Here is an 18,213-nt window from a genome sequence, read left to right on the forward strand (position 1 = left end):
GAACATCCAGCATCCGAACAAAAAAAACTAACTAAGAAGGTTCATCCTGTTTAGTTCCACTCACAGAAATGTTTTCTGAACTAATCTGCTGGAATGAATCCATTTTGTGCACCACAGAGTTGGAGAGTTAGCGTCTGCAGAGATGGTAGCATGTGACATAAATTAGCAGTTTGACCCGCAGAGATTCACCCTCTTCCTCTGGAGACGATAAAAGCTTTTTAGGATCCATGAAGTCACTTAGTGACACGGCTGGAGGAGCAGGTCACTGCAGAATGCACCAAACATCCAACGTTTCCCCGGGATCCGTAAAATCATTACGCTCTTATTGGTCTTGAGGGAAAATGTTCAGCTCCTTGTTTAACGCCTCTGCAGGCGGCCGGTGCAGATTATTCTCTAAAAAAAAGAAAGAAAAGCCTCCAAACGTGCACAGAGAACAAAAAGCTGCTTTATTTTATTTTGAAATGCAATTTGACAAACTTGACGTCGTTTGAAAGCACAAAGCCTCACGATCCAAATGAAGCCGAACGTTTCCAGGAACCAACATCACAGCGGCTGTAAAAAATAAATACATAAATAAATAAAAATGTTAAATTGTTAAAAATCTAATTAAGTTACTGCATAAAAAACAACTTAAACTTCTCCAAATCTGTATCAGCTGTTTAAATGTCATCCCTGCAGCTTGTTTGAACTTTAGAGAATAAAACATCAGCGACGGATAAAAATTATTTCCAATAACAAAAACTAGTTAAAGTGAAGAAAAAGTGAATCTCCAAACAGCCTAGACACATTTTTTAAATGATTATTTTAACATAGATTCGTGTACATGTCAGAGACGTATATCAGAGAGAGTCTGTCCAACTCAGATCATGGCGCCATGTTTGCTCCATCAGAGGAGCCTGTAAAATGCTTTGTAGCCCGAACACCTCATCAGTCATGGAGCTGTGTTTACCTTCTCCTCAGTCTGTGTTCATCCATCACCGTTAAGGTTCAAATTACTCAGAAAAATTAGAAATTCTGTTAAACTAGTCTCACTGTTATTTAGTGTTATCATTATAGCATTAGCATGCTAGCCATAATAACTTAGTAGTAACTGAGGTAAAGTTAAATTAAATGTGTCTACATGGACATAAATTACATGAACACATGGGTTTCACAGTATATATGACGCTAGCTGCTATTTTTCTAAGCCTTTAGTCTAGATAACTAGCTAGCATAAGGCTAGCATAAGGCTAGGCTAACTTCAAAAAGGATCACATTAATGATGGTATGACTTTATTTTTCTATATAAAAACTTGGTTAGATGTATCTAACATGGTGCCCATGAAACACGTGACCAGCTCAGAACCAATCAGCACAGAGGGACAGATCAGACGCTCTGTCCCCTGGTTGGACAGACTCTCTTTAATATATCTCTTTTACATGTGGCACGGTAGCGCCCCCAGTGGCAGGTAATAAAATGACGGTTTCTAAAAACCAAAGCCTCCCTTCCAAGAGTTCAGACAGTGATATAAAAAACCGTTTATCATTCATCATTAGTTTCATTTAGATGCTTAAGAAACAGATTTTTAAAGAAGAACCTCCTGGATGGAAGCTCGTCTCTTTTTCTGCAGGTTTTCGTGAAGCTTCGTCAGGTTTGTGAGGAGACATCATCTCCTCCTGTGATCTGAGCCCTGCACACAAACACAAACACCTTTCAGCACAGGTTTTTAGCCACTTGAATGTACAACACAATACCCCCCCCCCCCATCCTCACTGGGAGCCTGGATGTTTTTTGTTTTTTAATTTTTTTTGAAGATTCTTTCTTCTTTACCACTTTCAGCCTTGAAACCTGTTTGAGGAAACTCATCCTTTCTCCTCCCTCTGATCCTCCATTCTCCCCCTCCTCCCTTTGATCCGTCTCTCCTCGTCATGACGATGACGATGATGATGGTGATGATGATGTACAGTCTGTCTGCTGCGACCGACTGACACCGCCAATCCTCCGATCTCGGGGACAGAAAAAGGCCTCATTTATTAAAACCATCCTCCGGCTTTGATTCGATTCTGCATATTGCATCAGGAGATAAAAAGGAATGGAAGTCATTCCCCGGGTCGTGATAGAATTTTTTATTGTTTCACTTATCGAAGCGACCCACAGGATTCATTTTTCATCAGCCGTGGCTTCGGTTGGTTTTGGTTTTAATAAACGGGGCCTTTCAGAAAAAAAAAAAAAAAAAAAGCTTTCCCTCTTCTTTCTGCTGGAATGTTCTCAGTCTGCTGTGAAGCAGTGAAATCCCACACTGACTCATGTATTGTTTTACAGCTGCACCGATACTGTAGTGTCAGATTAATAAACATCCGTCTGGGATACTCTCACCGGGCCTCCTGTCTCTCCCTCTGTTCTCAGACCCTCATTAACTAATCAATGACCTTTACGAGCTGTGTTGGCACCTGGTTGGAGTTCGCTCGCTATCGATCTGTTGGAGTAAAAACAAACCAGAGGTCACGTCTTCACAGAAAATGTATTTTTGCTGCACTGACATCACTTCGTAGCCGCTGAAGGTTTTATTTAATGTCCTTAAACTACAGGTACAGGGGCCAAACGTTCTCATACCACTTCAACCTTTACACATTTATCACATTACGACATCAAATGTAAAAATATTTCATTGGAATTTTATGTGAAACACAAAGTGACACAATTGTGAAGTAGAAAGAAAATTATACATGATTTTATTTTCTTTCATTTTGTGCAAAAGTATTCAGCTCCATTTGAGTCAGTTTCAGTTTTTAACATAAAATTCCAATAAATTCCAATCAGAGCTCTGGACTCCAGCTGTGTTTGATGTAATACGTCATTTTATTCTGGTTTTATTGATAAAAGTCATTATAGGATTCAACCAACACATTTTAATCTAAACAAAAAAAGGTGAACCCAACAACTTATTATTTTTTAACTGTGTGCCAGTTTTTTTTTTTTTTGTCATAAAAACTTTGTTTTGTCTTTAAAAAGAGACCAAGAACATAAATGAGCTCCAACATGTTCATCAACAGGATTCAGTTACTTTGACTGCGTCCTAAATAGTATTTTTTTTATTTTTTTTGCAAAAAATCCGGAATAATGACAGGTTAATGCTAGAGAATCCAACAAATTGATCTGTTAAAGACCTTTGAATTGAATCAAAGGCCACAGATTAAAGTAGGAACTTGATAATTGTCAGGTTTAATCGATAGTATATAGGCTTATATACATGTGGCTTTTAAAATCCATATCAGGACCCCAGGTTTAATTTTAAGAAAAGGGTAAAAAAAAAAAAAAAAAAAAAAAAAAACAGAAGAAAGTAACATGCAACATATTTGAAAAGGACGGGAGGAATTAAAACTTATCTAGTCCGACCCTTCTCCATCAGGTATTTAACTGAATTGTTTCCTCTCAAGTTATAGCCCCGTCTCGATCTCTTAAAAGCTTTCAGATCGTAGGTGGTGATTCATTCATTTTGGCCCTGTACATTATTTATGGTGTTTGCACAAGTTTATGAATGATTCCTATTCATTCTTTTTTTTAAATGGGTCGATATAAATTCAGGGAATTTTGATTAAAAAAAAAAAAACGTTTATTATGATCATGTCTTTATAAAATCCACATTTATTTATTATAGAAACAATAACTTTGTAGTCTGGATTCATCCCTCAAAACAGGAAACAGGGAGCTTCAATTAGCTGCTATGTTAGCTGGGAAGCTAGGAGGAGCTACTATTAGCTGGGAGGCTACGAAGAGCTACTGTTAGCTGGGAGGCTAGGAGGAGCTACTATTAGCTGGGAGGCTACGAAGAGCTACTGTTAGCTGGGAGGCTAGGAAGAGTTTCTGTTAGCTGGGAGGCTAGGAAGAGCTACTATTAGCTGGGAGGCTAGGAAGAGTTTCTGTTAGCTGGGAGGCTAGGAAGAGTTTCTGTTAGCTGGGAGGCTAGGAAGAGCTACTATTAGCTGGGAGGCTAGGACTGCCCTTGGACTGCAAGTTGACCTGAAACAAAACAGATGATACCAACCAGTTCCAGGTGAGTTAGCATCTCTCTCCTTCCTGTTATGTTATGAACCAGATCTTGCAAACAGACCATGAACTCAGTTTCTGTTTAAATCCCAGGTCAGATTGTGCAGGTGTTTCCAGCAGATTCTCTGTTCATGTAAAACCAGAGCTGCAGAGGATGAGGAGAGGTCGTTCACTTGTTTCTGAACTTTAATGATTGGATTTTCTCTGCCGGCTCTTATTAAACCGACTCCTCTGTTAGACGTCAGGAATAGAATCTGGAAACTTCACGTCTGTTTCTTTTCATCCTGCCCTGCAGCTTAACCTCCTTAACGTCTTATATATTCATTGTTCTCCTTCGTCCTGTCTCCATCTCTTTCTGTTTTTTTTTCCTGTCTTTGTGAGCAGAATTCATATCACATGCTTTTAAAGAGGTTCAGTGACATGAAATCATCTAATTCCCAATAAATCTGAAGTAGGTAATTTGATAGTCCGGGTGTGTGCACAGACTTAGAGCTGCTGCTGCTGCTGCTGTGGCTTTTTATTTGAAAAGTACTTTTTCACCTGCGTTTCCGTCTATTAATCAGTCCAGCTAATCCAGAAAGGAAACTGAATCTCTGCATCAAATTATTACAGCAGATAACAGAACAACCACGGACAGATTCCAGTTACTATTAGCTGGGAAGCTAGGAAGAGCTCCAGTTAGCTTAGAGGCTAGCAAGCTAGGATGAACTATTGGAGGTGGCGAGGCTAGGAAGCGCTACTAGTAGCTTGGATGCTAGGAACTGCCACTATCAGCTTGGATGCTAGGAAGCTAATAAGAGCTACTGTTAGCTGGGAGGCTAGGAAGCTAATAAGAGCTACTATTAGCTGGGAGGCTAGGAAGCTAATAAGAGCCACTATTAGCTGGGAAGCTAGGAAGCTAGGAGGAGATCTAGCAGAGAAGCAGTTGTGCCTGTGTAAAATGTTTATTCTCTAGTTCTAGTTCTATTCCAAAGGGCCGTCCTTTATTTTTGAACAGCAGATCATTTTAGATCCCAATCTTCTACTATTACATAGAGTTTCAGGTTTATTCACGACCAGATGAAATTAAACTTTAGAAATAAATAATTGAATAAGTGGAAATGAGTGGAAAATTGGAACTGACAAAATGAAATCAACTATTTGAGTTGATGAAAAGTAGCCTTTTATTTCAGGCACGACAGTAATATCCACCTGCAGCCCAGACACACCGAGCCGTCTCTGTCTGTACATGCTAATCCCCATTAGCGTCGCCTCACTGCTCCTGAAACAACAGAGGAGGAGACGCACCATTTTACCCAAACTGACACCCGTCAGCTCGTTTCTCCTCCAGATTCTCCTGGAGAACGGGTTTAATTCCTGCAGGTGGAAAGTGATTGTGAAAGGCTTCATCTCTGAGCTGACGTCCGTCTGAAGCTGCAGAGCTTTCCAGGCTCATTTACACCAGGACAGTTTCTTTTTAGTGTCAGTCATCATGCTGGGGTTTTAGTTTCTTTTCCTTTTTTTTTTTGTTATGATCAAAGTAATATCAATATTAGATTGAAAAGGAGATTTCCGAGTTTTTTGAACATTTGAAGTTCAAATTATTTGTGTAAAAATGTGACATTTATTTTCAGTTCCATTCGACAGCAGCCATCCTTTAGCTAGCTTATGTCTCTTTTTAAATGCAGGTAATTTTACATCTAAATATTCTAAACAGCTACTGCTAGCTGGGTGGCTAGCTTCCTAGCTTAACATGAAGAATCTTTGTGTTGTTAGCCCGTCTTAAAATTAGGATATGAAGTCCAAGTAGGAATAAAGATCTTTAATTTATATCTTTCATTTTACTCAGCATTTCAGACTAAATTTAGGAAGAAGCTAGGAACAGCTACTGGTAGCTCAGATGCTAGGAAGCTAGGAAGATCTACTGTTAGCTGGGAGGCTAGGAAGTTAGGAGGAGCTACTGTTATTTGGGAAGCTAGGAAAAGCTACTGTTAGCTGGGAGGCTAGGAAGTTAGGAGGAGCTACTGTTATTTGGGAAGCTAGGAAAAGCTACTGTTAGCTGGGAGGCTAGGAAGTTAGGAGGAGCTGCAGTTAGCTGGGAAGCTAGGAAGAGCTACTAGTAACTGGGCTACGGTGTATTTGTGATATAGTGTGCGTGGTGGTTGATCATGCGTTGGGTCCAGTTTGTTTTATACAGCTACTGGACGCATGTTGCAGCTTTAACTTGTTTCTAATATTTTCTCTCGTTCACTCTTTTGATTTGTTTTAAAGTTGCGCTGCCGTGAAATTAAGCTTCGTCAGCGGTGCAAACGTCAAGATGTGCTCGACGGTGTGGATGAAACGTGCCTCTGCTGCAGATTGAATGGGATCGTGTGAGGCTGAAGGTGGTTGGTACAGTGGCAGCGGCGTGACCGTTATTGTTTCATCTCCTGCAGAGGAGGTGGGCGTGCTGCGACCCCTCACGGTTATACTACACATCAGTGGTATTTAAGGCTGATAAACTGACAGGCCGTATCCAGAAGGCGATTTGCTTTAACGTTATGAGGGGGATGGTGAGAAAGAAAAGATCAGTGTAAAAAGCCTTTCAGTGGTGCATTTAAAACGCTTTTCTTACAGATTCAGTATATTTTATGTAATTTTACTTCCTTGTCGGATTCAATTATTTATAATCACTGTCCCCCACTGAAACCAAACATGTTATTATTGTTTTATTAGTGGCCTTTAAAATAAACTACAGGTAAAACCAGTTACAAACAGGGAAAGACATTTCAGAGGAAATGTAACTCCTGCTAAAAAATAATACTGTGGTGTGTAAAAGTTCATCTTTCCATCTTAATCCACGTCCATGGAAGTAAAGGCCGTCACAGAGTTCATCGTGGAAAGAATCGGTTCTACTGTTCTCTCCATCGTCCTCCTCACATTTCTGCAGGAGATACTGGATAATTCATAACTGTCAGGATGTAACCACAGAGGAGAAGCTGTCACTAAAGCTGTACAAATTCAGCTCACTTGCCCTAAATCCCACTGTTAGCTAACTGGTAGGCTAGGAAGCTAGGAAGTGCTACTGTAAGCTGCGAGTCTAGGAAGACCTTCTACTTGCTGGGAGGCTAACAGGCTAGGAAGAGATACTATTAGACTTAGACAAACTTTAATGATCCACGAGGGAAATTACTTTGTGACGTTGCACGTAAAAGTAAACACTCTTAAAAAACACAAGAAAGAAGAAAATTTACAGAATTAGCATTATGAACAGATGTACAAAAGTAGTTGGCCAAACAGCTGGGAGGCTAGGAAATCCTACTATTAGCTGGGAGGCTAAGAAGCTAGAAGGAGCTGCTATTAGCTGGGAGGCTAAGAAGCTAGAAAGCGCTGCTATTAGCTGGGAGGCTAGGAAGAGCTACTATTCACCGGGAGTCTAACAAGCTAGGAAGCACTACTAGAAGCCTGAATGCTAGAAAGCCAAGAATAGCTACTATTAGCTGGGAGGCTAGGAAGAACTATTATAAGCTGGGAGGCTATGGCACTAGGAAGAGTTACTGTTAGCTAGTAAGCTAGGAGGGGCTACTGTTTGCTGGGAGGCTAGGAAGAACTATTACCAGCCAGATGGCCTCAGGTTAGGGATCTCTGCTTATTGGTTCAGTCTCACTTGGAGCCTCCTCCTCCTCCTCCTCCTCTTCCTCCTCTTCCTCCTCCTCCTCCTCTGCGATACAGTCCTCCTGCCAAGAGCTGCAGGCAGAGGAGGAAGAGCTAATGTCAGGAATGATTAGGACAGCGGGGGTCGTTAAAGGAGCTTCTCCTGTCAGGGCTGAGGGAGATAACAGAGGTCTCAGGAGGAGAGTCAACAGCCCGGGCAGCCAACCTCTAAGCTAACCTCCTCTCTTCAACCTCTGCACCTCCTCCTCCTCCTCCTCCTCCTCACCCTTTAAAAGCCTCCTCACTCAGACTTCTGTTTGTTTAGGCATCCTCTCCTTTTCATTAATGACAGTAGAATGGGGACTCACAGACACATTATGTAATAATTTGTTGCAGCTGCACAAAATAATTCCCTTTATTTCATATTCTGTTGTTTTGTCCCTGATATGAATTAATTTAATTTTAATTGTGATTAGCTAACGTGAAATAGATGCAAAGAACAAACTTAGCTTTAGCCACTCAGAGTTACAACTAATTTGTCTTTTTAGTGAACCCTGCCATCTAAAAATTCAACTTTCATTTAAAACAATATAAAAGCGACTTAATGTTTATTCAGCGAGCAGAGATTTGTAAGTTTGACTCAGACACGTTCTGATCATGATCATTTCTTTCTGAAGTTTCCTTCACTAGAGTAAGAGCACGGATGCCATTCAACGAGGACCTGAGAACTTCATTTCCACGTGTAAAGGAGGATTTGGTGATTTTTAAAGGATCGGACTGAAGACTCTAGTGCCATCTAGAGGTGAGTTTGCATATCGCAAGCATCCGAAAATCCCTCTTCATTTCGAAAATGGCTGCTTTCATGCAGCCATTTTTATTGTTGTTGCAGTGAATTCTTTACTTTTAAAAAAGGTTAGGGTAAGAATATCCTTTATATTGTTAGTGAATATTCTCTCTGGTCTATATAGTTTTTACTGAAGCAACGTATAATCACTTCATACTGCTTTGCTTTTACCGTATGACCTTTTATGGGATTTATTTGGGAGACGTTTGGAAATTTATTACAGACTAAAAATAACTTGAAAGGTGCCAGTCTGCTGATTATAGAATAGAATAGAATAGAATAGAATAGAATAGAATAGAATAGAATAGAATAGCAAAAAAGACAAGTACGTACAAAATAGTGCAAAGAAGCTATTATTTACAAAGATTTACAAGTTAAAATACTAATACTAAAAGAAATATACAAAAAATATTAAATATATACAGTTTTTTATAACAGCCGCGGTAAGAGTGCAAACATGTTTTTTAGAATAGACAGGATATAATACAGGATTATAAGAGAACATCCTTATTTAAATGGACTTATTGTTACTCTGAACACGTTTCTTTGAGTGACTGTACCTCAGATGTTTGCAGTCACTCAAAGAAAGTGAAAGAGAAAAAAGTCTCATTGTGCAGAAAAGTTGAACATTTGTATTTATTTTTCATGCGTGAATAAAATGAGATATTTTGCAGCAGTGAGCTTGAAGATCTGCAGCGTGAACACACCCAGACACAAGCAGAGGAAGTTTCTTTTTCTTTTTTTTTGTGTAGAGGCAGCAGAGAGTTGTGTTTTCCTCTGAGCTCTGCGGTTCAAACTCATCCCTGCAGCTCCTCGGTGACATGTGAGCGCTGGGGGATTACATAAAGCCCGTTCTCTCTCCTCCACAATCATACGAACAACAACACTCAGGGATTTTTCCTTTTCTTCTTTATTCCTTCTTCATTCCCGTTCGTCCCAGCGACGAACTGGCCGTCAGGAAGTTTGACCACAGCTCGTTAATTAACAGCGGTCAGATCATTAGGCCTCAACCTCAAAGACTCTGAGACACTAATGAATTAATTGTGTGTGTTACAGTAATTACATGGCTTCGTGTAGGAAGATTCTATGACATATAAAAAAGGGAGCAGCTCCAGCGACGATGAACTTGACACGCCTCATTACTGCTTTTACATCAAAATATTAATTAAAATTCCACAGATTCTGACACAGATTTCTGTTCATTAACTAGACGCCACTGGAAATGACACGTTTGCGTTTTAACGTATTTAATGTTTGACTTACTAAACCTCCCGAGCTTTTCTTTGGTGTGTGTTTTTAATTTCTTTATGCGACTTAGAAGTCACAAGAAATATAAAAACTAAGCATCATCTTCAAACAATAAGTAGTTTCTGAGAAAAGAAAAATAAGATAATGTTCTCATATATGGACACAGGGATTATTTCACTGTATAATACTATATAGTTGAGTGTGCTACAAAAAGTATTTGTTTTAATACCTGAACATTGATGCGCAAAACCAGAGCTGCAAACAATGAAGTCCCAACGTCCTCAAATGAGTACTTGCTAATTAGGGACATTGTAGCTCGTTACTATTGATGGAATTTGCTAAGTTTATGCATCATATGAACTTGAGAAGTTAATAAGCTTAAATAAACAGGTTTCACTTGTAAAATTTGCATCTTGTACCACAAAACTTAATTAATGTACCTTAAAACTTAAAGTCTCCTCCTTAAAGAGTTTTTATTTGGAAACTTTCAGTGGCTAAACTGGCAGATGTTTTATATAAAGGTCTGTATTTTAGTTCTAATGAACATAGATACAACACCAGGCACCATGTTAACGAAAGTAGATTTACTTAATACTTAAAGTATTGTAATTCATAGAGTCATGGTGATATGGAATGAAATGAAATGATACAGTGGATTGAAGTCACATAAAAGGTCCACGGTTGCCCATTGTTGATTTTTATTGGTGTTAAACAAGCATTTTGTTCATGTAGAAGCTGAGTATGAGTTGAAATGAATTAGAATGTTTTAGGCTGCAGAGACAGAGCTTTAGACGGTTTCTTGGCGACTAAAGGTAAAGAGGGACGGTTTCTGGCCGTCGGGACGTCACACGGAGGTTATGCATTCAGTGGTGCTCGTCTGGCAGACTCCACAGTCGCACCTCAGGGCCACGGGGTAGGTGTAGGCCGGGTCCACGGACGGCTGGCAGTTGGGCAGCCTCACGGTCACCAGACGGGTCTCGTTGTAGGTGCAAACCCGCTGGTGGGACTCGATGTAGGGAGGCTCCACGACCGGTTTCTGGACGGACCAGAACATTCAGCGTTACACAGGATGAGACGTTACAGTCCCTTGTGTCATGACCCCAGGAAAAACACATTTAGCTACCAACTAGCAACTAGACACCAGCTAACTAGCCTAGCCGACGGCAGGAGGTTTAAAACAGACTCAAGTTCCTTCTGACCAAGAGCTGCTGACTCCATCACCAGCTTCCCATTTTGTTGCTTATCGCACCTGTTGCATTTGCCACCTGTTGGTTTTGTTTTAACTAGCATCTTTAACGCTAACTACACCAGTTACAAAGAAAAGAACTGATTTCTTCTTGAACAAAGCACCATTCTGGATTCAGGCTTCATAAGTGCTAACTACCAACTACTGTCTTTATTCCCCACAGACCCAGTGTTGAAGTGTTGCGAGCTAATTACATATTAAAATATAATTTGCTGGCAATCTCATTTTAACCCTTTAACATTCCTCTGGGTGGTTTTAGTGACAGTAGCAGTGTTTTGGACCAATCATACATCATTTTCTTCTGATTCCTGATTCCAGGGTCAGTGTTATATGGGGGATTAGCTCAAATGGTAGAGCGCTCGCTTAGCATGCGAGAGGTAGTGGGATCGATGCCCGCATCCTCCAAAGCTTCTTCAGTTTAATTTCCACTTAGTGAGACTGAAAGTCATTACAGGATTCAACCAACACTTTCTGTCAAAATAAAAAAAAAATCAGGCAAATTGTCTTGTCTTTCAATAGAGACAAAGACCATGAATGAGCTCCAACATGTTCATCAACAGCATTCAGTTACTCTGGCTACGTCCTAAACATGAGTTTTTTTTTGTAAAAAGACTAAAATGATAAAAAGTTAACTCATTTAGTAGCCGTCAGTCATCACGTAAAATGAAAAATGTATGAAATTGTACTTTAGTGTTTTAGTTTCATGTCCCAGGTAGAGGTCACATAAGCCCCGCCCCCTCCATCCATGTTAGTGGACTACATGTTTCAGAGGAGGTGTCATGGCGTCCACTTGATTTCTACGAGGCCCCATTAAACATCAATCATGATTTAAATTGTCATTCTCTCCGTTCTACCTCAGTCTGGACTCGTGGGCTCGTCTCTAAGGTCTTTAAACCATCTCCTTTTATATGAATCAAATAACAACTGTTTTCTCTTATTCTTTCTGGTTTCTGTTTTCATACATTAAAGGTAAATTTACCTATTTTACATTTTCAATTCGTTGTCTTGTTTTATCTTTAGTTTTTGGGATTAACAACATTCTTGGTGCAGCCAGCGGACGGTTAGCTTAGCATGAAGACTGTAAACTAAACGACGTGTGTTAGATCTTAATTGTTGCCTTTGCAGTAAAGTTGAATGTTTTCTTCTGGTTTCAGGCTCTGGCTCAGATATTATCTTTTCTGTTGCATCTAAGTCTGAGACAGAGACAGATTTGTCTCAGGAAACAAATCCACCTTATTAGACATTTCTTATTTAATGGATTATTTTCTTCTGCTCGGTGTAATTTGGGGGATTTGTGACACATGCAAAGCTCCTGTTAATGGGCTCTAGTCTCGCTGCAGCAGGACTTTAATCCGGTGTAACTGTAATAAAAGTTCCTGTAGGTTTAACCCCTGAGCTCCTGGTGACTGTCCTCCAGTCCGTCCCTACGGCGAGACATCGGCTCTGTCTCTGTGTCTCTGTGTCTCTGACCTCCCTGATGGGCAGAGCAGACTCAGAGAGGAGTAGAGGAGTCGTCTCCCTGAGGGGATCCAGGCAGAAACAAAGCCGAGGCCTCTGCTCACATACACACCAGCTCCACAGGAAACTGGAGTCTCTTCAGTGTCTCCTCCTTATTATGTCTCACCACCGTTAGATGCTGGAGGATTGTAGACACCTCCCTCTCCCTCTCTGTCTCTGAATCCCTCCCCGGCCTCTGACCTTGCTCTCACCTCCCTGTAGAGGAGGAGGAAACCCAAAACAAATTGTCTCCGTGGGGACCACCTGTCTCTCCATCCGAGTATCTGTTTGTCTGAGTCTCCGTCTTCAGATGGAAGCTGATACTGAACACGTGCTTCGGTGAAGTTGCTCAGATCGTCTCCTCTCTCTTGAAACGGAGACTTTTACAGACTGAGAGCAGCTCGAGTCCTGGTAAATAGTTCAGTCGTCTCTGGGACGTCCTGATTGTGTCTTAATCTCTTATCATTCCAGCCTTTTTTGCAAATTGGAGCTCGTGCATGAATTTAAAGCATGTTTGATGATGTAGTTCACTAACATGGAGGTAAAGTATACGTCATATACGTTTTTATCGATTTGTCATTTTACTTGACGCTATAAAAACAGGATGTGACATCATGATGATTGACATCTCCTGGCAAAAAACCAAAAACATCCTCCCATTTAGGACGTAGCCAGAGTAAAGTTTAGTTCTGGAGGAATCAAAGTTGACACACAGTTAATAATTAACAGGTTCTGAGATTTGCCTGAATGTTTTTATTCTGAAATGTGTCGGTTGAATCTTATACTGACTTTAATCAATAGAACAGAGCAGAACAACCTTTATCTGTCCCTCTGTGGGGAAATAGGAGACAAAGCTTTGGAGGATGCGGGCATCGATCCCGCTGCCTCTCGCATGCTAAGCGAGCGCTCTACCATTTGAGCTAATCCCCCATGTTTTCATATTGCATCATGCAGCATTTACTCGAGCTGTGATTGGTTTAAAGAGATAAAACACCCAGAGGAACGTTACAGGGTTAAACTCATGTCACTTGATTAACGTTGCTGGTGGTTTGTTGCGTCATCAGTCTGTAAGGTCACTAGTTTGAATCCCATCTACTTGTCCTTGTACAGTAGCTGCGTGTCCCCCCCCCCTCACCTCCCAGGTCTCGCAGCGCCCCCAGCAGGCGTCGGTGGTGATGTGCAGGCCTCCACAGCCGGGCTTCTTGGCCAGGAAGGTGAACTCCCGGACGGCGCAGCCGATGAAACGCCGCAGGTTCACGGCCGTCACGGCGACAGGGGAACCTGGGTGGAGCGAGACCCAGAGCAGAACCCAGACCAGTACCGGCCCAGACCTGCTGCAGGGAGCAAAGGGGGTCTAATGAAATCTGCTTTTAGGAACCATCTCCTAAACACGACTCAGTCTCATCACTCCAGGACATTTAAAGACATCGTTCTGAAACCAACTGATCCATAGAGCACAGCTCAGTTTGTTTTAATCTTTATTTCACTTTGTATTTTATGTCAGTGTAGCTTCACATCACTGAGAATGAGGGAAACCACAATGATTTTAGAAAGATAACAACAACAACAACAACAGCAACAAAAACAGCAGCAACAATAACAACATTACCAGAGATGAGGCAGATAAAGTTCAGGTCACATTTTATCCAAAAACCCAAAACTCAAAGAAGGAAACCTGGATTATTTAGTTCTTGAAAACGTTTTATTCAAGTCTTCGGTTCTAAGCGTCTGGTTGAGGGTTTGAGTGTGAACAGAACTATTGATTCAGATGTTTTAGGTGGAGTTTATTTCCTCTTATTAGAGCAAGAACCAAATATTATCGCTTGTTACCAGCAACAAGTTTCTGACTTTTTCTGTTTTTATTTGTGTATTATTATTGTTGTTGTTGTTCGTCACCAGACATTTATATGTCGTCATATAAATGTTTTATGTTAATATATAATAATATTATAATAATATTCTAAGCTGGAGGCTCCCTGCACTGTTTCATTATTATTTTCTGTAATATTTTATCTGTATTTTTAAAAATTGAGAAATTTTAAGAAATCTCTTAATTCATTTGACAGAAATGAGAATAAATAAAACGGGTCTAATGTCTGAATGTAAACTGTAGCTGGTGGTCACTGATTTGAATATATGAACAAAACAAGACAAAATATTCAAGGTCCAATTAACATAAACTATAAAATGTACAGTTGGAGTTGTGTCTTCTAATGTCTGTGGCCTTGAATAAGCACCTACCTCCACGGACCAGGTCCATATGTGCATTGATAGACGAGTTAAATGTAGTTTAACACAAAATAACAATCAAAGATGGAACATATTTGAGTCGGTAAACGTTTCCTCTCACCTGTGTGACCTCGTCCTCTGAAGACTCATCTCTGAACGCAGCGTTTCCACTTTCCAACTTTTCTAAATCTCTGCAGCGACGTCGTCAGACCTGAACCATCTGCTGAAGGATCTGACAGAACCAGGCTTTTATGGGCCTGCGTCCTGCCAGTCATCGGGCTGAAGCCCCCCCCCCCCATCAACCCCCCACCCCCCCGAGGCCCTTCTACCTGTCACTGCCCATCACGGCTTCTTCCCGTTCCATTAGCTTGATTAAGGAGTGAATCTGCCTTTTGTTCGCAGTCATTCACATGGAAGAGGTGGAACAACACACTCCAGCTCGGTTCCTACCTGCGTCTCCTCTCGGCTCAATTATCCGGCTCCAGAAACAGACCCGGCTCCTGTTCTCACATGTCGGCTGGAAGGATTTCACCCCTGAGCTCCTTATATCCTGACACGTTGTCTCTTTCTGTTCCTACTTTGTTCCAACGACATTCACGACACGTCTGCACACACGGAGACAAAGCCGGCCGTCGTCTGGAGGCTTCACGGCGTGAGTCAGAGGAGGAGGAGGAGGAAGAGGAGTAGCTCCTCATCAACAAAATGACCCCCCCACCTCCTCTCCACCAGCCTCCAGGCTGTGGTTTGGGAAATGAATCTTTTTAAAAGTAAAGATGAGGCCAAAGCAATTAAAGCCAGATTAAACACGGAGGTTCACCTGTCAAACCAAAGAGCAGCCAAGATCCACCCGGGACGACTTTAATTTATAATCTTCACTTTAGGCCCTTTCATAACGCACAGACAAATATTAGTTTTAGTAAACTGGTTGTGTTCATGCATGAATGAGTGGAGAAACTGATCAGTTCAAGGAGAAGCCTGAGGACGTGGTGTCATCTCTAAGAAGTTACTCCCTCCTTCCAGAGAAGAGAGAATCAGTAGAATGATGTGTACTGAAGATAAGCTAAGATAAGATAAGATAAGATAAGATAAGATAAGATAAGATAAGATAAGATAAGATAAGCCTTTATTCATTCACAGCAGCAGAGACATTCAGCATCACAGACAGAGCACATGTGGAACTAAAGAATAAAAAATAAGAATATAAAAATATATAAAAAGCTATATTACAACCAAACAAAGTGGGTAAATACTGTTTCATTTTGCTGTTCTCCTATAACTGCTGGAGTGAAGAAGAAAAAACAATGTTAGTCATAAGAAAAGAAAAGAAACTGAAGTGTAAATATGTGATAAAGAAAATCCTTATTACGCCGATGACGACCGACTCTTCACTTCGTGTTTCTGGAGCTTTAACACTGATAAAGAGGATTTAGGGTCTTAAATCCATAAACGTTTCTTTAAAAAGTTTCACTCAGCAGTTGTTTCTGATCCATTTCATGTAATTAGAATATGAAGAATAAGAAGTTTTTTTGTCATTGTCTGGTGAAAAACATTGAAATACAGTTTGGCAGCTCTTTGGTTCAGGAGCAATAAAAATAAAAACGATAGCAGCATATACACAATAAAATACAACATATACAATAAAAACACAGTAGCAGAGAACAGCAGAATAGCACATGAATATAATGAATATACTTGGTACTGTGAGGAAACGAAGTTGATGATAAAAAAAGGTTTGACATCAGACATCAGGTCCAGTTCTGAGGCTTTATTAATATTTATACTGATATTAATATTGTAAAACTTTTAGATCTAAGGTGAAATTTCTCTTCCAGCCGTGCAGCTGCTCCTCTTTCTGCAACAGATAACTCCATGTTATTCACGTTAATGCACATTATTCATCCTTATTAATGGATATAAATAATATATATATTCACTTCTGTCTCGATTTCTTGTACATTTTTGTGCATTTGTTCAAATACTAATTTTATACATTTTTGCTTATACTATTTTATTTTCCTACATTTTTTTCTTCTACTTTTATTCTATTATTGATTTTATTTTTATTTTATATATATATATATATATATATATATATATTTTATGTGTAACTGAGCCACTGTGAATTCCTGTGAGGATCATTAAAGTCTAAGAGAGTGAGTTCAGATGGTTTAACATATTAAACAGAAGGAAAGTTATTAGAGGAGGATCTATCTATTAGGACCCCAAAAAGACATTTCTTTGAAAAATCGGGGGAATTTCATGACTTTTTTAATCACATGAAGAAGATTTTGTGAATGAAATCATTCTGAGGTTGATTATGTCACTGAGTGTGAAGTCAGTCATTTAGTTTGTGAAGCTCATCTATTATGTAAAACACAATAAAACACTGATAAGCTAATTCTTCTTTTTCAGTTTGGTTTAAAAGCCGGATAAATAGCATCTGATTGAAGTTAATCGTCAATGTTGTGACTCTTATTACAGCTTTAATCATTACAGGCGGCGCTGGGACATTTCTTCATGCAGGACACAGAAGAAAAGACGCATACAGTTAGAAATCGTGTGGTTTCTCCTGCAGACGCCAGCAGCTCTGCAGGTAAAATGATCTTATACTGACCTCTGGTGCTCAGGGGTGATACTCTCCAAACACCTGTTCCCATCATACTCAGGTCTGACATAGTTTACTGTCAGAGGTTTACTGTATGTGGAGATGAACAGGGAGATGTGTATTCATTATGATTGGATTTATTATTATAAACATGTATAAAGCTAGAACTTAAAGTAAAGTAAGTTTAATCTTTACATGTGTAGAGGAACATGTACAACCTGCCATGCATGAGGTCACGGGAGCTCGACACAGGGCTCAGTGGTGTCCTGAACTGCTGAGGCAGCCTGCGTGACCTCTGACCCCTGACCCCAAACTAGAGCACCCAGTAAAACATATAGCCTGCTGGTAGAGCAGCTGGTTCAAGCAAATCCTGCTGTAATCTGTGCCGTAGTCCCACTTTCACTTCATTACTTCATTACTACCGGGCTTATATGGATGCTGACCTCAACATACTGAGGGCTGTAAGGTATCTAATACATTAATATTTTTATTCATACGGTAACAATAAGTAAAAAAAAAAAAAGATAGCAATATAAAATAATTACAAAGAAGCGTAAAGGACAATAGTTTTACAACATGCATAATACAACGCATAATATACAAAAAATATTTCAATTTTCTTTTTCTTTTTATTTTTTTTCTGGATCTTGTGAGAATATAAATAAAATAATAAATACATAAATAAATATTTTTAACAAATAAATCAGCCTTTTATGTTATTTGTACTTAATTTCCTGATTTTCTGACGATTTCTAGTCACATGACTACGTGTCTACGTTTCTCAGATGCGCATGCGCACGGAAGCGTTCTAATATCAAACCGCGGTGAAATTCGAACTCTGACTCTGGTAAAGAAAAAAAAGTCAAACAAACGTATTAATTTATGTTTTAACGTTTCGTTTTGGT

General features: G+C 39.9%; 1 protein-coding gene and 2 non-coding genes across 4 annotated transcripts; 1 reads left to right on the forward strand and 2 right to left on the reverse strand.

Moving 5' to 3' along the window:
* Positions 1-10,519: 10,519 nt before the first annotated feature.
* Positions 10,520-14,948, reverse strand: gphb5 (glycoprotein hormone subunit beta 5). Of its 2 annotated transcripts, none has more exons than XM_047611483.1 (3): positions 14,825-14,948; positions 13,610-13,808; positions 10,520-10,767 (listed from the first exon to the last, which is right to left on the reverse strand). In XM_047611483.1, the coding sequence occupies exons 1-3, from the start codon at positions 14,851-14,853 to the stop codon at positions 10,576-10,578; spliced, it is 420 nt and encodes a 139-aa protein (XP_047467439.1). In that variant the 5' UTR covers positions 14,854-14,948; the 3' UTR covers positions 10,520-10,575. The 2 variants fall into 2 exon arrangements, with proteins under 2 accessions (XP_047467439.1, XP_047467440.1); XM_047611484.1 differs by having other exon boundaries at positions 13,610-13,805; positions 14,825-14,937.
* trnaa-agc lies at positions 11,310-11,382 on the forward strand. Its single transcript has one exon. It is a non-coding gene; the product is annotated as a tRNA-Ala (tRNA).
* On the reverse strand, positions 13,332-13,404 carry trnaa-agc. Its single transcript has one exon. It is a non-coding gene; the product is annotated as a tRNA-Ala (tRNA).
* Positions 14,949-18,213: the final 3,265 nt, after the last annotated feature.

Source organism: Mugil cephalus, chromosome 17 (genome assembly GCF_022458985.1).
Source record: "Mugil cephalus isolate CIBA_MC_2020 chromosome 17, CIBA_Mcephalus_1.1, whole genome shotgun sequence".
Classification (NCBI taxonomy): Eukaryota; Metazoa; Chordata; class Actinopteri; order Mugiliformes; family Mugilidae; genus Mugil; species Mugil cephalus.